General features: G+C 40.8%; 3 protein-coding genes across 3 annotated transcripts; 1 reads left to right on the top strand and 2 right to left on the bottom strand.

Annotated features, from left to right (window-relative positions):
- Positions 1 to 304: 304 nt before the first annotated feature.
- poll (polymerase (DNA directed), lambda) lies at positions 305 to 7,070 on the bottom strand. Its single transcript, XM_080030075.1, has 9 exons — positions 7,035 to 7,070; positions 4,882 to 5,025; positions 4,364 to 4,658; positions 3,947 to 4,064; positions 3,430 to 3,768; positions 3,081 to 3,254; positions 2,380 to 2,508; positions 1,569 to 1,737; positions 305 to 1,134 (listed from the first exon to the last, which is right to left on the bottom strand). Exons 2-9 carry the CDS (start codon positions 4,994 to 4,996, stop codon positions 773 to 775), a joined length of 1,701 nt encoding a protein of 566 aa, XP_079886201.1. The 5' UTR covers positions 4,997 to 5,025; positions 7,035 to 7,070; the 3' UTR covers positions 305 to 772.
- A 229-nt stretch (positions 7,071 to 7,299) lies between these two features.
- On the top strand, positions 7,300 to 9,620 carry dpcd (deleted in primary ciliary dyskinesia homolog (mouse)). Its single transcript, XM_080029035.1, has 6 exons — positions 7,300 to 7,389; positions 7,885 to 7,965; positions 8,066 to 8,184; positions 8,329 to 8,462; positions 8,610 to 8,712; positions 9,282 to 9,620. Exons 1-6 carry the CDS (start codon positions 7,326 to 7,328, stop codon positions 9,384 to 9,386), a joined length of 606 nt encoding a protein of 201 aa, XP_079885161.1. The 5' UTR covers positions 7,300 to 7,325; the 3' UTR covers positions 9,387 to 9,620.
- A 2,358-nt stretch (positions 9,621 to 11,978) lies between these two features.
- On the bottom strand, positions 11,979 to 15,425 carry fgf8b (fibroblast growth factor 8b; the record flags this gene model as incomplete). The annotated part of the gene is made up of 5 exons (XM_080030061.1): positions 11,979 to 12,275; positions 12,573 to 12,679; positions 14,402 to 14,582; positions 15,234 to 15,270; positions 15,367 to 15,425. 5 exons carry the CDS (start codon positions 15,423 to 15,425, stop codon positions 11,979 to 11,981), a joined length of 681 nt encoding a protein of 226 aa, XP_079886187.1.
- Between the last annotated feature and the right edge of the window lie 403 nt (positions 15,426 to 15,828).

The raw sequence follows: 15,828 nt of genomic DNA, 5'->3' as shown, positions 1-15,828 counted from the left end.
TGGGCAGCCCGGGCTGGCTTTGGGAAGAGGCTGACCAATCACTGATCGGTGCGTCTACGGTGCATGGCGTTCCGATGGCGTTCTTATCTTCCTGGGTTCCTCTTCTCAAGTTTGTGGGAGCACATGTAACGGCAGTCTTTTCTATCCTCATGATCCAATTCCAAAGTCATTTATTTTGGGTCGAAAAAACAGTCCCAAGGAAACTAATGGGCAATGAAGGAAGACATAGAACAGATTACCATTTAAATATCATTTATTATCAATATTTATTTCCATAAGATATAGTGTCAAGTATTTCCGTTTTTTTAAAGTATCTTTAAAAGGCCAGTTCACTCGGTTCACAAAAAACCCACATACTTTTCCGCTTGCCTCTAGTGTTTAATTTACGTACGTTTTTTGTAAGTTGAGATATTCACCTTTGAAACGGGTTTCACTAGCTCTGTATAATGTAAGTTTTACAAGCTTGACATATGTTACTAATTTAACAGCAACTTATCTTTTAACAGTATTGTTCCTGGATCAAAGGCCTGGATCCTACGACAAAATTCCATTCATTGTTTTGTACGTTTTAGAGGTGAATATCTCAAAACCTTTTTACATTTGAGTAAGCCAAGCCCCTATGTAAAATTAGCAAGTTACACAGGGTTCTTACATGATCTTCATAGCAGTAAGACATTCTTAAAAAAATATTTGAGAATAATAGCAGTTTCCATTGTCATTGTTCACCATGATTTTTCAATAAACCAGACAAGGCATTGTGATCGGCAAATCATCACCAGTCCCTTTCAACCGGCTGTCTGTACGGTATTCCTAAAAGACTAAAAACATCCTTCTCTGTCAATGTGGAAAGTGGAGTTCCCCCGTACACCTTCAAGCTACCCTGGCGCACCACATCCTTGTTCAGCGAGTGCTCTGATAGGCTCATGTTCTTTGTCTTTGCCATGGCTCTCATTGAGCGGTTGAAGTGTGCCGACCCAGTGAAGTACATGATAGCACAAGCAAACTCATTGTAGGGCACTACGATGATGTCCAGCCTACGGTGCCGCTGGTCGGCTCCGGGCAAACGGCAGACGCCCATGTACTTCTTCTGCTCTCCGTTGTCCTCGTGGCCCACCAGGTCGTCTGTCAGAAAGCCTTCAAAATAGACAATAGGTTTTCTTTCAGATTCTCAGAAGGAAAACAAACGCGTTACCTGTGGAGACAGCGATTCAGGAGAATTCTTGTTGTCAGTGAGTATCTCCTCACAATATGCTACCTGCCTGTACTGTGCGTGCACTGAAAAACTAAAAGCTGGTGTTCATTCCCAACTTAGGCTCTGTAAACTGATATGTAAACAACTATGTTAAAACAGGTGGCCTACCGTAGATACAGTAACATGCCTGTTTACAGAGCCTAGGCTGTGTATTAACACTCGATTACACACACAAAGTACTGTCAGGTAGTTTATCGCGAGGAGATATTCACTGATTTTAACAAAAAGTGATTTTGTCAACAAGTGTTCTCCGGAATCGCTGACTCCACCTTCTGACATGAGCTAATCCGTAACACCTAAAACAGATGGGGCTTACCACTGTGGTGGAGGCTTTCTAACAGTTTGCTGAAAACACACTTGTGGGACTTTCCATCGGGATGCGTTATAAGTACGTCAACGTCTCCACATGTGGTCTTTCCCCGGCGGTAGGAGCCACATGCCATCGCCACCAGGTTTGGGTCTATGGCCTGGACAGCATCCTTCACCTGCACATACCCCCCACAAAATAAAGATACACATTTGAGGATATCATTTATCCTATTTGTATATAGTCGTTGGCTTCTGTTTAATAAAGAAAAGTAGTGTTTACTTTGTCGTTTGTATGTTGTCTTGTTGGCAAACAAGTAATCTTTAACCTGTTTCCAACAAAATACGGGGAGGTAGTCTAGCTAAATCACATCATATTTTGTCATAATATTTGGTCAAGCCTGAGGGAGAACACATGCTTTAGTATTCTGCCTCATGAGCACTTTCTCTTTGGCAGCTTTGGAGGAAAAAGAAAATCAGAGTAATACAATATGAAAACAACTATTGTTGTACTCGACGCTCTGGAGTGAACAGGTATCCGGCTAACTTAAGATGCAGCAAGTTTCAAGAGTTAGTTTTCCCCTTTGGGATGCTGCACTTTGTGAGAGCACAGTCTGGTTTTACCATTATCAGACAAGTGAAGGAAAACTCACACACACACATTTTCCGACTTCAAGTCTTCTGCTCCCATAATTCTGTGGGTTAGAGCATGGAGTCTTTTTCAAAGATATCTCACCACTGTGTACTTGAGTAAACATATCAAGTGGTGAAAGATGCAAACATAATTCAGTCATCGTCCCACACAAATAAAGATGCATTACCACTTTCTCTATGGCTGCTGCTTCCTCTCTGGGCATTCTGTCCAGAAAGTCATCGTAGTGCTTGAGTCCTATCTGCTGAGTGTTGTTCACGTGGGCTTTTGTGCGAATGTCCTCCAAAGTGCGAAATCCCTAAAAGACAAATAACATTCTAAAGAAAATCTTCAAAGAGTACAGAAGGTTATATATGAGACATTTTTCTACCGTTTCCCTCTTGTCTTTCTTACTAACTTAATTATGATTCAATTTTATAGCCCACAGCTCAAGTGTTCTAATGCAGATCACACACTTGTTGTTTTTGTAAAGCTGTAATCTTTTTATAAGCCATTGCTATGCAGAACAAAAGAAAACATCCTAATTAAATGGAACCCATAACCTAGACGGTTGGTCAAATTCTACAAAATCTGATGACAAAATCATACACATTTTGTGATGCATAATGTAAACATCTCCCAACATTGCTTTTTAAAGAGTTTAGTAAAAAAATTAACTACCTACCAAACTAAACTTTAGCCTTTCTGCACTGTAATTTCTAATTAAAAATATCAATATATAAGCATATTTTGCTATTGTATGGGCCTAGTTAGGCTTTTATCCACAGTTTTAAGTCAATCAACTTCAAGTTTTCACATTAAATTCCAAAAAGGGGTAACATTTTGACTTGATGAGTATTTGCGTGTGTGCGTGCGTGTTGTGTGTCTCACCTTTTGATACCACAACTGTGCAGTTTTGGCTCCTGCACCCCAGATGTTAGTGAAAAGCTCCAACACCGGCACAGCCTCCCCGATGTGGTCTAGCTTCCGCAGGTGACCACTCTCCATGATCTCATCAATTTTGTCGGCCATGCGTTTTCCAATTCCCTGGATCTGACAAGCCTCCTAAAACAAATGAAAAACAAAAACTGCTTCTGATCAGAAAAGTAACATTACGCAAGATAATCCCTGAAGTGTGCACTAAAAACCAGTCAGTGTACTTACTTACTTGTCACCCCCCCCCCCCAAAAAAAAAAAAAACCTACAGCAACATAAGATTGAAGCATGTTTATTAGGTTACCTGATATGATGTGATAGGCTTGTGGTAACTCTTCAGTGCATTGATAGCCTTGGAGTAGCCCAGCGCCCTCCACCTGTCTCCCTGGTGTGTGTAGGCCTTGGCCAGCACTTCTAGTTTGTCCGTGATGTGCTTGTTGAAGTTATTGGTTTTGGACTGAGAAGAGTGCGCACAGACCCACCTCCCTGGGACCACATTGTAAGCAGTGGAGTCTGGAGCGGGGTGGGGGCTGGGGCCAGGAGGCTCCTCTTTGGGCTGCTGACCAGTGATGAGAGCCTCCAGTTCACTCTGAGAGACCCCGTCCTCCTCACCTCGCACTTCCTCTACGGTGTCAGGGACTGTCTGAGAGTGAAAAAAAAAAACGTAATGCAAAACTATAATAACAATCCGACACAGACAGACTTCTTGTTTTTATGTGCTCAAGGTCTACCTTTTGTTCCCCGAAAGCACATGATTATAGCCTGGGAAACTCCAGTAAAAGCCGTTTTCTACACTTGTTTTCTTCCACACATAAACCTACCATATTTACGTTCTCCTCTTGCTTAGTTGGATCGGACACTGGCTCTGCAATAGTTTCTGTAGTGGGCTTGACAATCGGTAACTCTTCTTCAATATTTTCATGAGGTTTTCCAGATCCCCTACGTGAGGAGAACATTGAAAGACGTCAAAAGACGGCCGACAAATAAAAGTCTGCTCATATAAATCTACTATAACAATGTCAACACACTTTTGTGAATACTTCAATTGGATGTAAGTAATGTAGTGAACAAGGGTTAGAGTTAAAAAGGTATGTTGAAAAGTATGTTGACCAAGGCTTTCCTCTATGCAGTGTATTGACATGCAAAAGTCCACGTGTGTGATACAACACCATGAGGGACAGAGACAGCTAAAGCTTTCAGGCATTAACACTAAAAAGAAATACAATAAGGTAATTTACTTCTTGGGTAAGAGGCTGTAGCTGGAAACATCCAGCAGCTGTTTCTCACTGATGCACAAGCTCAACCAAGTGCATTTCACCAGTTGGACTCCAGAGGGCATACTATCCACTTTGAGCAAGCGCAGAGCCCTGTCACTCTCCATGTTGTCATCTACAACCACATGAGTGACACTGGGACACAGTGAATTCTCCGTCCCGCCTCCATTCTGCTGAATTTGTTTTTGGAAGATCTGGCATCGGGCACTTCCTATTCCAGCAGGCAGGATGTACAGTTTGACACCATTAAAAGTATTTCCTATGACAGAAGAGAGGAAGGCGTTACGACGCGCAAATATGTTGCATTTGTGTTATCAGTATTAGTTTTTAATCTGTCTTGCAAAGCTTTATGTATTTTTTCAGGCTCTATTTTTATAAAGTTTTTCTCTCTCTCATGTACACACAGACACACACCCACACTAACACAAATGCACGCGCACACATGCACACACGCGCATACACTATAAAATCACAATAACCACCTGTGACATCACATTCATCAGGCTTCTTCTTTACTGGCGGTGCATCCTTTCCATGTAAGACTTTGGCTCTTTTAACTTTGGGAAAGGCTTTCATAATCCCGTGACGAGGCTCCATCCTGTCTCTTAAAGGGGCGCGCCAGTGGCCTGTGACATTGAGCACAATTATGAAGTTATCAATAACATGCAGAGTGAAAGCGAATTACAAATATTGAACATAAGCGGTGTACTAATAATTGTAAACTATAATTTACCAATTGTAAATGTTTTGAGGATGTAGCTGTAGCTGGTACACACTGGGAAATAGACTGAATACAGGTATTCAGCTGTTGAAAAACATTACCTTTTTTGTTTGCTTGCTGGTTTGCTTTCTATATTTGGAAATCTCTACTAGTTTTTAGTTTTTAAAGTTAAAGTAGAGATTTAACTGTATAACACACATTATGCATATTGCCAGCACATATGTTGTTATATTAATACATATTATAATAATGGCTTGTTGTTACTAATGGGATAAATGGTCAACTAATATTTAGTTTAAACTTTATATTGGTTTAGAATCCATATATTGTTTAAACCAGTGGTGTCAAACATACGGCCCGCGGGCCGGATGCGGCCCGCGAGATGATTTAATCCGGCCCGCGACTTGTAGAGCACACATTTATGAGCATTTCAAAAAAAAAAGTAAGTCTCTAGCCCATTCCTGTGAGGAGATATGAATTTTTAAAGAAATAACCAAAATGCTCACTCCAGCCGCTAGGGGGCAGCCTAAATAAAAAAAAAGCACATTTTAGCAACGTGGGAAATGGTAAATGGCAATCTTGCTTCACCGCTATTAATGTTTCCTCCAGTGCTTTATGGCAAAGTAAAAACCAAAAAATAAAAAAATAAATAAAACAATTTTTATTTTTAGTGCTGAACAATTAATGTACTAGCAAGCGCGATGTGTCCGCGGCTCTGCACGTGCGAAACGAGCAGGAGCATGCTAGTGTAGGCCTACAAGATTTATTTCCTAATTTTCCATGCTGCTTTATTTTTATGTTTTAAATTGGGAAAAACGAATTCCAAAACAACCAATAACCTCTGTATTTAAAAATAAATCAAAACAGTAGAAGTTGCACTTTTATTAAATTTTATTTTGTACTGTCTGCATGTTTGCACAAAATGTGTCCCTGTACATATAGTAAACAAAATTGGACAACTGTAACGTCAGTGCCTGTTGTATTTGTGTATTCAAATAAACAGTTGTTTATTTCATTAGTGCGTATTGGCATCTTTGAGCAAAATACCCCCCAAATTTTTGCTGCGGCGCTGCGCGCCGCACCTCCTATTCCCATGCCCAGCAGCAACCTTTACTAAGACATTTCCTGGGGGGTACAGAGATCCCTTGTGATCCGTGATAATGTAGGTTACAAATGTAGACTGAGTGATAAAGCATATTACTGAAAAACAAAGCTAGAGATTTGGAGTTGATGTACGTTATTTTGCCATTATTGTACTGGTCCGGCCCACTTGAGATCAGAGAGGCTGTATGTGGCCCTCGAACCAAAATGAGTTTGACACCCCTGGTTTAAACTATACATTACAAAAACATTACAATTTATATGTAATCATATTGGAAGTAAAGCATTAATCCATCTCTTACTCTACTGTGAATTATATGTAGTCTGAAGAGTAGGGAAAGTTTGAGTATAAATGAGAGTGAAATCAATTTACTGATTTTAAGCAGGAGGCTACAAAGACCGGTCAGTCCAACAGTTTGTTAGTCCAACAGTATTGCAATGTTTGTGTCATTCCAGTACTGCAATCTGATCGATTTCATGTGATCCTGGAAAACTTAAGTTATTTTCGTAGCTCTGCATTGCTCACCATCACTGCGCTCTTCACAGTATCAGTATGCCTTTATATTAATTTGCATCTACTTTTATTGACACAACAGTAGCTCAAAAGTGGGAGCTGTCTGGGCATATAAGATAGCTAATTATCTTTAGCTTAAATGCTAACGTTGCAAACCGTCAGTATTGGTATCAAATACTGATTCAGTTCACTTTTTTACTCCATATTTTAGCCGCGCTTTAATAAATCTCATCATATTCAAATATAGTTAATACATGTACAGCAGGAAACTCTTTAAACGGTGGTACTTTGTTTCTTACCCCTTTTCAGATGGAGCCGTTCCGTACACAAGCCAAGCAAAGCGGACAGCGTTCAAAACAAATGATTCACTTCCGGGTCAATTATTATTTTTATTATTAAGTTTGGTTCACAATTTCCTATGAACATACCCTAGATCTGCAAAATATGGTTTGTTGAAAATTGCTTTGCACTGATAACGTTTTGATTAATTCTATAAATAAATTCCTATTTAGTCTGCGTATTGACCTCTGTTGCTGTGGTTACGGGTTGAGTCCGGAAGTGGTCGCTTCAGAAGAAACATCCTAAGAAACATGGCTGTGCAAAGCTGGATAGATATCCTGAAATCATCAAAGAAAACAGCTTTGATAAACGATGGTGAGTAATTTACAGTTATAGAACACAAAGTTGTAGTATTTGCTAATATTTTTTTTGTCGAATTGCCAGAATAAGCGTTGTCTTGCCTGACGTTAGTTATTTGAATGAACGTTTTCCTTTACTGCAGCTAGCTTTACCAGCTAATACTGATGTTACTGGGGCAACAAGCAGTTGACACAACTGGCCATGAAGCATGTACAAGTTGGTTTTTACAAACATGGATATATAATACGTGTTTAGGATTATTCGATAATGCGACGTCTGTATAGCACAGTATCTGCAAAAGTTGTCCCAAAAAAGGTAATTATACACTTGTTTACTTGACCAACAATTAATGAAACATTGAACATACTGCTCCTTATCCTATGAGGAATGAGCACATGTAATGCTGAGGACTGAAACTAGGTGGCTTGTTTGTGCCAGACTAAAAACATGTTATAGCATTCTTTTTTGTTTTTGTCTGTTTGATAAATCTTTGTAAATTTCCCCTTGTAGGAAAAAGGAAAATCCACTACCTCTTTACAGATGGCAAAGAAATGGCAGAAGAGTATGACCTGAAAACAGATGAGCTCATTGGTAAGCAACAGGGTATGAATTTTACACAGCAGTGTGCTGTCCTTCTGAATTCCAATAGTAGAAAGCTTATGTATTCTTGAAAACGTTTGCTACTTTTCAGTACGAAAGTGGCGACATAAAAGCACACTTGGAGCTGAGGGCCTGTGGGAGATAGAGGTTGGGGAGCCACTTGCAGGCCCTGTGACTTCTCAGGAGGTGATCAAGGAGAACTGCTCCAATGTAGGTTTTTTTTTTCTGCTTCATGACTTTGACACTTGAACCAATACATGGTCTATTGTTGGAGGTCACTATTATTGCTTTTAGGCAAAATCCAGACTAAATGTCATGTCTGTAAAATGGATTTGATTGTTGCCTTTTCCTCAGCCGGTGTTCATGAGGAAAGACAGCAAGACCAGCTTTCAGTGGAGAGTCCGCAACCTTCCCTACCCCAAAGATGTCTTCACCGTTTCTGCCGAGCCGTCTGAGAGATGCATCATCGTAAAAACCTCAAACAAAAAGTAAACATGCACGAGAACACTGTTGTTGTACACTTGTTGCATGTAATCCTTGTGTCCTCCCTATAGATGGCACTGTTCACAATACCTTTTTCTAAACAGCATGGTGATAACCCTGTCTGTGTGACATCCTCTCCTTTGCCTTCTCAGGTATTATAAGAAGTTCAGCATTACTGATTTGGATCGCTATCAGCTCCCCCTGGACAGCACGGCCGTCAGCTTCACTCATGCCAACAACACTTTAATAGTCAGCGTAAGTCCTACACAACAATGAAAAAATAAATTCATCTTTATATCAAATGCCATGTTTTCAAATATAAAGGTGTAAGCATTAATGGTGGCTTCCTAGAAATGTTGAATACAGGAACACAAACAGTATCAAGGCAGCAATCTCAGTAATTGCAATAGTATCCGAAATATTTGTATAATTATTAATTTTTTTAATAAAGATTAAATATCATATAAACTATCATCCTTATTTCCATTATTAACTTCTCAAAACATGTTTGTATGTCATTCAAGTTCACTTTTGTTTATTAAAATATTTAATGCAAATAATGACGATGAGATTGGGGTCTTTTCTTAGATTTTGTAATCCAGTTTTAAATCCGGTGCTCCTTCACTTTCTGCAAACTCTCTTTTAACACTGAAAACATTAAAATTGTAATGCCTTTAATAGCTGGCATTTTGGCAGCTCTTTTTGTGATATGTGCTTTATATTTCGCACCCTCTTGTCAATAGGATTGCAGAGAAGCAGTCGCAGGAGGTGGAAACAGCCAGGAGAATGCTGAAGTAATTCTTTTTTTCTTCTCTCCTGTCCAGTACACCAAACCAAAGGAGATCTTAACTCTTGAAACGGAGCTGCTGAAGGAGCTGAAGAAGCTGAAGGGGACCGGGGAAGGAGACGTCGACTGCAAAACCCAGTGACTGTTGACGGTCGGAGCGAGGGTTCCATTCTGCATTGCATTTAAAGCAGATCCACACTTGGCCATTTTCCAGTTACACTCTGGGTTCTATTTTTCTTTAGGAGACTTTTTCAAAGTGCCTTGTCGATGCTTACTTTTGTTCACCAATTGGGGTCCATTTATTGTAAAAGTTGCCGTTAAAACTTGTCCTGCCGTGTTCTGTTTGATACATAAATATATTACAGATTTCACAGTCTCACAGCCTGATTTTTTTTTTCCCCAATTTAATTATTTCAAACAAGAAATAAAGTCCCCTATTTTCATCAAATTTTTTGCAGTAAAGTTTTTAATTTGTATTCAAAAAGTGTCTTTATGCTTCTTTTTACCAAACCTATTAAGGAGCAATTTTGATGGGGGTCAAATAACCTACACCCCTCCTTTCATTGATGTCCTTGTAAAACACTCAAAACACACAATGCCTCATGCCTGTTCGTTCCGGGGTCACTGTTACGAGAACATCCCATTTGTGTTAACTGAATACCCTCATGTTCCTTGCATGTAGAGGGGCCACCCTGAAAGCCATTACTGAAACTTTGGTCAGCGAGCAAAGCTAGTGTTACTGTTCCCATTAAACAGAGGGTCACTGTGACCCTGCGGTGTCCAGCAAAACTTTTGCAGACACAAATTAGATATGTCAAGACTCTTGCAGGTTCCAAATGGATTTCACATTGTTGTCTAACAGACAAAAAGATGTTTCATGCTTTTGGATTTTTGGAGTTTATGTTTATATGGCATGTACAGAAGTAATGTAATAATAATTGAATCCATGCTTCAACATGGGAAATTTGTCAACTTTTTCACCAAGTTCAATTAAAAAACTAAACAAAAACACTAGTCAGAAATACTTAGACAGTGGATAAAAAAAGAACAGCACAATGGCATGTAAATATAGATTGTTTCAATTGTTTTAAACTTGTGAACCTTCTCTTTTTTTACCACTTGTCCAAACCCAGAGAGCAAGTGCAAAAAGCAGAAACAAAACCACAAGTCTCTCTCACTATTGTGCTTTGTCTTCTTCCAGATGGAAGGGGGAAAACAATTCACCAAACAATTTTAAAGCCGGCCTGTCCTGTTGTTTTGAAAAACTCTTGTGAGGCACTTTAAAAAAAAATCCATTGATGAGGCAGTGTTTTGACTTTTGAAGAGTTGGATTGTCAATACCACTAAAATACAACTTGTAAGAAGAATATGCTGCTGAAGAGATCTCCTAAACAACAAAATCGCATTCACTCTGAGCTCTTCATTTTAGTAAGTCAGTTTAATGTTTTAAAGTCTTCAGAGCGTGAGCTGCTGTCAAAACAAATCTCTGCCGCAGCAAACGCCAGCTAACAAATTGGACATCCAGCTCATGCCCTGTGAGAGAAGCCCAGTCCCCTCTGTTAAGGGTCTTCTTCTTCCCCTGTCGTTTGGCCTCTGACGGTCATGCTCAACTGCTTCTGGGAAGAGGGTTTCTTTCTGCCTCCCTTTCATTCCCGAATGCCTCTTCCCAGCCATTCCCCCTCTTTCAGCCGATGCCACATTTTGCCAAACAGGCCCTGGTGCTTTTTTTTCTTCTTTTTTTTTCCTGCAACCCCTTACCCCTCCCTGTGTGACTGGCTTCTTTTTGATAACTGACCCCTCCTCGTGTTATTATTCGAACCCACTATTGTATAACATGCCCTTTTATATGAGGTTTCACAAAGGGCCCATTTGATCAGAGGGTTACGGTGTGCGATCGTGAGAAATGCAACTACATGGTGGTAACCTTTGTTTGGGCCAAAATGGTGGGCTGACCTCATCGCTTTTAATGCATAGCTCGGGCCATTCAGGCGCAAGTCTCACTTGCTGAGCACATTGAATTCAGTAGTCTGTCACAGATATTGCCCCTCAGTTATCTGGGTCTCCAGCTTGACGAGCAAGAAAAAAAAACACAACAGTTTTTGGGGGGCGACCGACAATGTATACTAGCTTTCCATCCCAAAACAAGCACACAAGAGAAAAGCCAAACAGCTTTTGAACTGATTCTTTAGTGGTTTTAATATACACTCTACAATAAATATTTCCATCATTTGACATCATTTACATTTTTACAGTAAAAATATATTCATATATGTAGAAAAAAAAAAAGGTTAACAATTCTCCAAAATGGCATTTCGACTGATACTCAGATGCTGTAGCCACAAGAAAATCCACAGATAGCTGCCGTGTCTAGCTTCATTGTACTCTTTTCTATTTTTAAACATTCTTCGTTGCTGAGCTGGCTCAATTTCTAACCACAGGGTTTTTCATTCTTGACAATATTGTTGAGCTCTTCAATAGTTTAATCGCCCGTGATTTAATAAGTAAAAGTCTGCTCTAGAGTCTGAATTGGAAATAACTAGCGGATTAGATAGTCAATGTTTACATATAATCCAGGACAAGGAATTACACAAAATTCCACAGAATGAGGCAAAAACGTGTATGGGTACTTGACTGTAAAAGTTAACTTTTCTCTGGTTTTATCTCTCTCTGTCTTTCCGTAGTGGTTCTCGTGTGCTGTGTTCGTCCACAGTTCTCCCTCAGTGGTATGGTTCCCTCAGCGGCCCCCTGAGCGCTGCTGTTGGGAATGTTTAGTCCGCTTGCTTAAAGGGTGCGCGGGGACGGCCAGAGGTAGGGCATCAAACGGTCTCTTCTCGCTCAGCAAGTGGCCCCTGGGCAGACGTTTCATGAAGTGGGCCTCCCTCTGGTGCTGCTTGGTCTTGGAGGCCTTCCTGGGACGGCCCTTGCGTGTGAAAGCCATGTACCAGCCCTCGTACTTGGCGTTCTGGAGCGCCGTGTAGTTGTTTTCCAGAACAATCTCGGTGAAGATGCAGTCTTTGCCTCGTCCTTTCCGCTGGAAAAGAAAAAAAGGGGGAGAGGGAGGAATGCGGGGGCTGTTGAGATATTTTGGACAATTTCCAGGAAGCAGAAACATTGTCTTTTCAGACAATTATGTACTCCTTTGAAACCTTAAGAGGCCCTCGCTCGGACCGACACATCTCAGAATCTAATTTGTTCTGGGTTTCGAGCGGGTCTCAACAATGTGTCGCCATAAACTGCGAATATGGAATAACATTTCCAAGACGCAAAACAAACTTCAAGATGTTGCCGTAGTCGCATGCGGCCACAAAACTTATGAATTCCAGATTACCTTGCCGATCAGCTTTCCCCTCTTGTTCATGCATATGTAGTATCCTGTCTTCACCCCTTTAATGCGAATGCGACTTCCAAAAGAGTCCGTCTCCACCTCCAGTTTAGCTGCACGGATGAAAACAGATCACAATTGAAGGAGTTGACACGGTGCAGGCATGCACATTACGATGTTACAGTGTGTACCAATGAGCTCTGCCCTTGTCCCCTGTGAATATATTCTTTTATGTCTAGTAGACCCTGTAATGAACTGGAATTGCTTCATGTCATCATTAAACGCCATTCAATTGTTTTTGAAGCGATCAAGACCGGTGAACCAGAATCTTGCAGACAGCACATATACATTTCCTCTTAACCCTTTTGTGATCCAGCAGCCGTCTCTAACAATGGCGTGCGAGCCTTCCAAAATAGCATCAAATGATAGTGATTGTGACCAAGCACGATTGTTGTTGAACGCCTGTAAATGCCGTGCAGTGATGCAGCTCAGGGCTGGGGGATAAAGGAGAGTGAGAATACTGCGGTCGGGGACACAGCCACATGCACAGAGCTGCGGTCAGATTTGGGCCGGTTACAAGACTGTGACACCCACTTGGGATGTTATGTGCAGCCAAAGTGTGCATGACTGACTTTCTCTCTCTCTCTCTCTTTCTCTCTCTCTCCATCAGCATGTGTGTGTGTGTGTGTGTGTGTTTTTTTGTGTGTTTTTTTGTGTGTGTTTTTTTTGTGTGTGTTTTTTGTGTGTGTGTGTGTGTGTGTGTGTGTGTGTGTGTGTGTGTGTGTGTGTATGTAGCCCGAGAAAATGCAAGAGACAAAAGAGCACACAGGAGAGGCAGGGGGAGGAAAAAGGTATGAAGTGAAGATGCTGACTTCACCACGCCCTATAAATTGAGTCATACATTGAGTTGTAATGCAATGAAAATTCCTCGTAAAAAGCAGCCTCCAAAAGAGCAGGCAGCCGGGCATGCAGGAGAGTGGATGGCCGGTGGTGTCTGTGGTGGAAAGATGGCAAGATGCACCACAGTCCTTTTCTGATGACAGGAATTGTGCTTCCTCTAAATGTTAATTTAAGACTCTCCCTCAAGTGACAGGTGTCATGGACTTTGTGGTCTACCAAAACACACCGAAGGAATATATGATGTTCATAAGGCCATAACAGATGGCTACACTGATGCCACTAACGATGTTTACAATTGCCTCTACTGTTTCTCCTGGCTCTTAACGTTGCTCCTATACGGGCTGCCAAAAACGACATCATTCAAACTGCTTTTCAACACCGCCTGCGCACCACTGAATTTAAACAATTCCCGTGTTTTTTGAGGTGAAAGTGTGTCCTATTTTATTGTTTTCGCGAGGTTTTGAAAGCATTGAAATGTTAAGAGTCGGTGGCCTAGTAGCTGTCATCGGATTTGACTGATGTGGCCATAACACACAGGGCCTTGGAGTTAAGTTGCTTCAATCATTTCAGACGCAATAAAAGAAAAAGTGCTGTCCCTGAAAAAAACAACACATGTGGACCTTACGGCATTCATATAGGCCTATATTCATTCTACAATAATGTTTAAATACGTAATTAATTATACAACACAAACAGGTCAAGGTTTAGCAAGGCTATTTAGCAAAATGTTCAAAACGTGGGCCTAAAAACGTAGGTAATTGGCATAACGTAGTCTCGCGATATTTAGCATGTTTCTCTCTCAGCTGCCCGTGTTCTGTCGACTACTGAAATTGGGTCAATTGACTGTGAATAATTTTTTTTTCTGCACTTTTTTTTAAATGATGGACTAGGCCTAAGTGATGTTATTAGCTCTTTATATCACTGATAACACTCACCGTGAACCGCTCCGTCGTCCCCGTTGGCGTTGACCCTCTTATTGGCCAGGACCTGGACGTGTTTCCCGCTGGTTCGGCTGTACAGCTGGTAAGTTCGTGTCAACCTGCGGCTCATCCTGTCCGACAGCCGGCTCTGCTCGGTGACATGGTGCTTGAAATTAGGGGCTGACTGCACAGTGTTCTGTCGGACAATAGGAAATACATGTTATATGTATGTAAAAAAAAAAATCTTAGATGTAGGCTATTTTTTTATTAAATGAATGCCGCATCATTTTAGGTCACCTGGCAAACCCGGGAAAGTCTTAAAAAAATCAGCTGCGAGGAGTCTAAATCATAGCAGTCAAACAGACAAGGCCCAGGCCCCACAGTTCATTAGGCCTATGTCATTCATCACATTTAAAAAATAATCCAACCTTTAAGCTTTTTTTCTCGTGTATGTGTGCATGCGCGGCATCTTTTTTGAGATGCTTTCATGGACCCTCGAGGATGACATCTCCCTCTGATAGGTTGTTTTTTACCACCGATGATCTCTCACCCCTTCTTGACTTCTTTTTTTCCCCCTGCTCATTTCAGCCGTTCTCCATCCACATGTGTTTTAACAATCACTTTTTAGGCCGGAGTTTACCTCTTTTCAAGATGTTTGAATTGTTGCCAATTGCCATAGCACTCATAATAAAATGTTTTCATTGTTATTGCAGCCTATTGCAGATGTAGAGACGCTGAACTATAAGCCGCTAAGCGCGGCGCCTTCATACCTGTTAAGTTTTACCTACTTAAATATTGGACTTTACGCAACATTAATGCTTTTTATTGAAGTGAAAATGTGAGTTACCTGTGCGTAAAAGCAAAGCGCCGTGAACTGAATTAACCTGAGGGAAAAACAGAAATATTTTTTTTAGAACCAGACTGTTGCTTGAATTCAATGAGTCACATTAGAAATGATATACTGACACTTCTTTACTTACAGATAACCTAACCTCGATGTTCTCAGCCTCATCTTGTAATAGTTCAAATATTGCTTCATGAATACTCCACTGATTCGGTCCTGGAAGCTCTCGGAAATAAAGTTCCTCCTAAAGGGGATTTCAGCTCAGTTTTATTCCCCTCTTGTTCCACATAGAAGGCGAAAGTCGTGGAAATTAAGAGATCCAAAGCTGTCAGGGTCCCATACAGGGTCCACTTTCCACGCTACTGACACAATGCAAATCAAAACTTAAATCCAGATCATTTGAAGTCGCTGCGGTGCCAATCCAAACTGAAAGTCCGGAGAAAGTGTCGCTGTCACCAAACGAACTCCATCAAATCCCTCTTCGTGTCAATCACTTTCCCAGTAGGTAATGGAGGTCTTGATCAATTGGAAATAAATCCTCTCTGACCTTTATGACAGAGCACTGGCGATCATATTTAGTTTTACGCACTGATCTTTA

The sequence above is a fragment of the Ammodytes marinus genome, assembly GCF_949987685.1.
Source record: "Ammodytes marinus genome assembly, chromosome: 6".
NCBI lineage: Eukaryota > Metazoa > Chordata > Actinopteri > Uranoscopiformes > Ammodytidae > Ammodytes > Ammodytes marinus.
The sequence above is the reverse complement of the archived record's forward strand: the minus strand, read 5'-3'. Positions and strand labels throughout refer to the sequence as shown.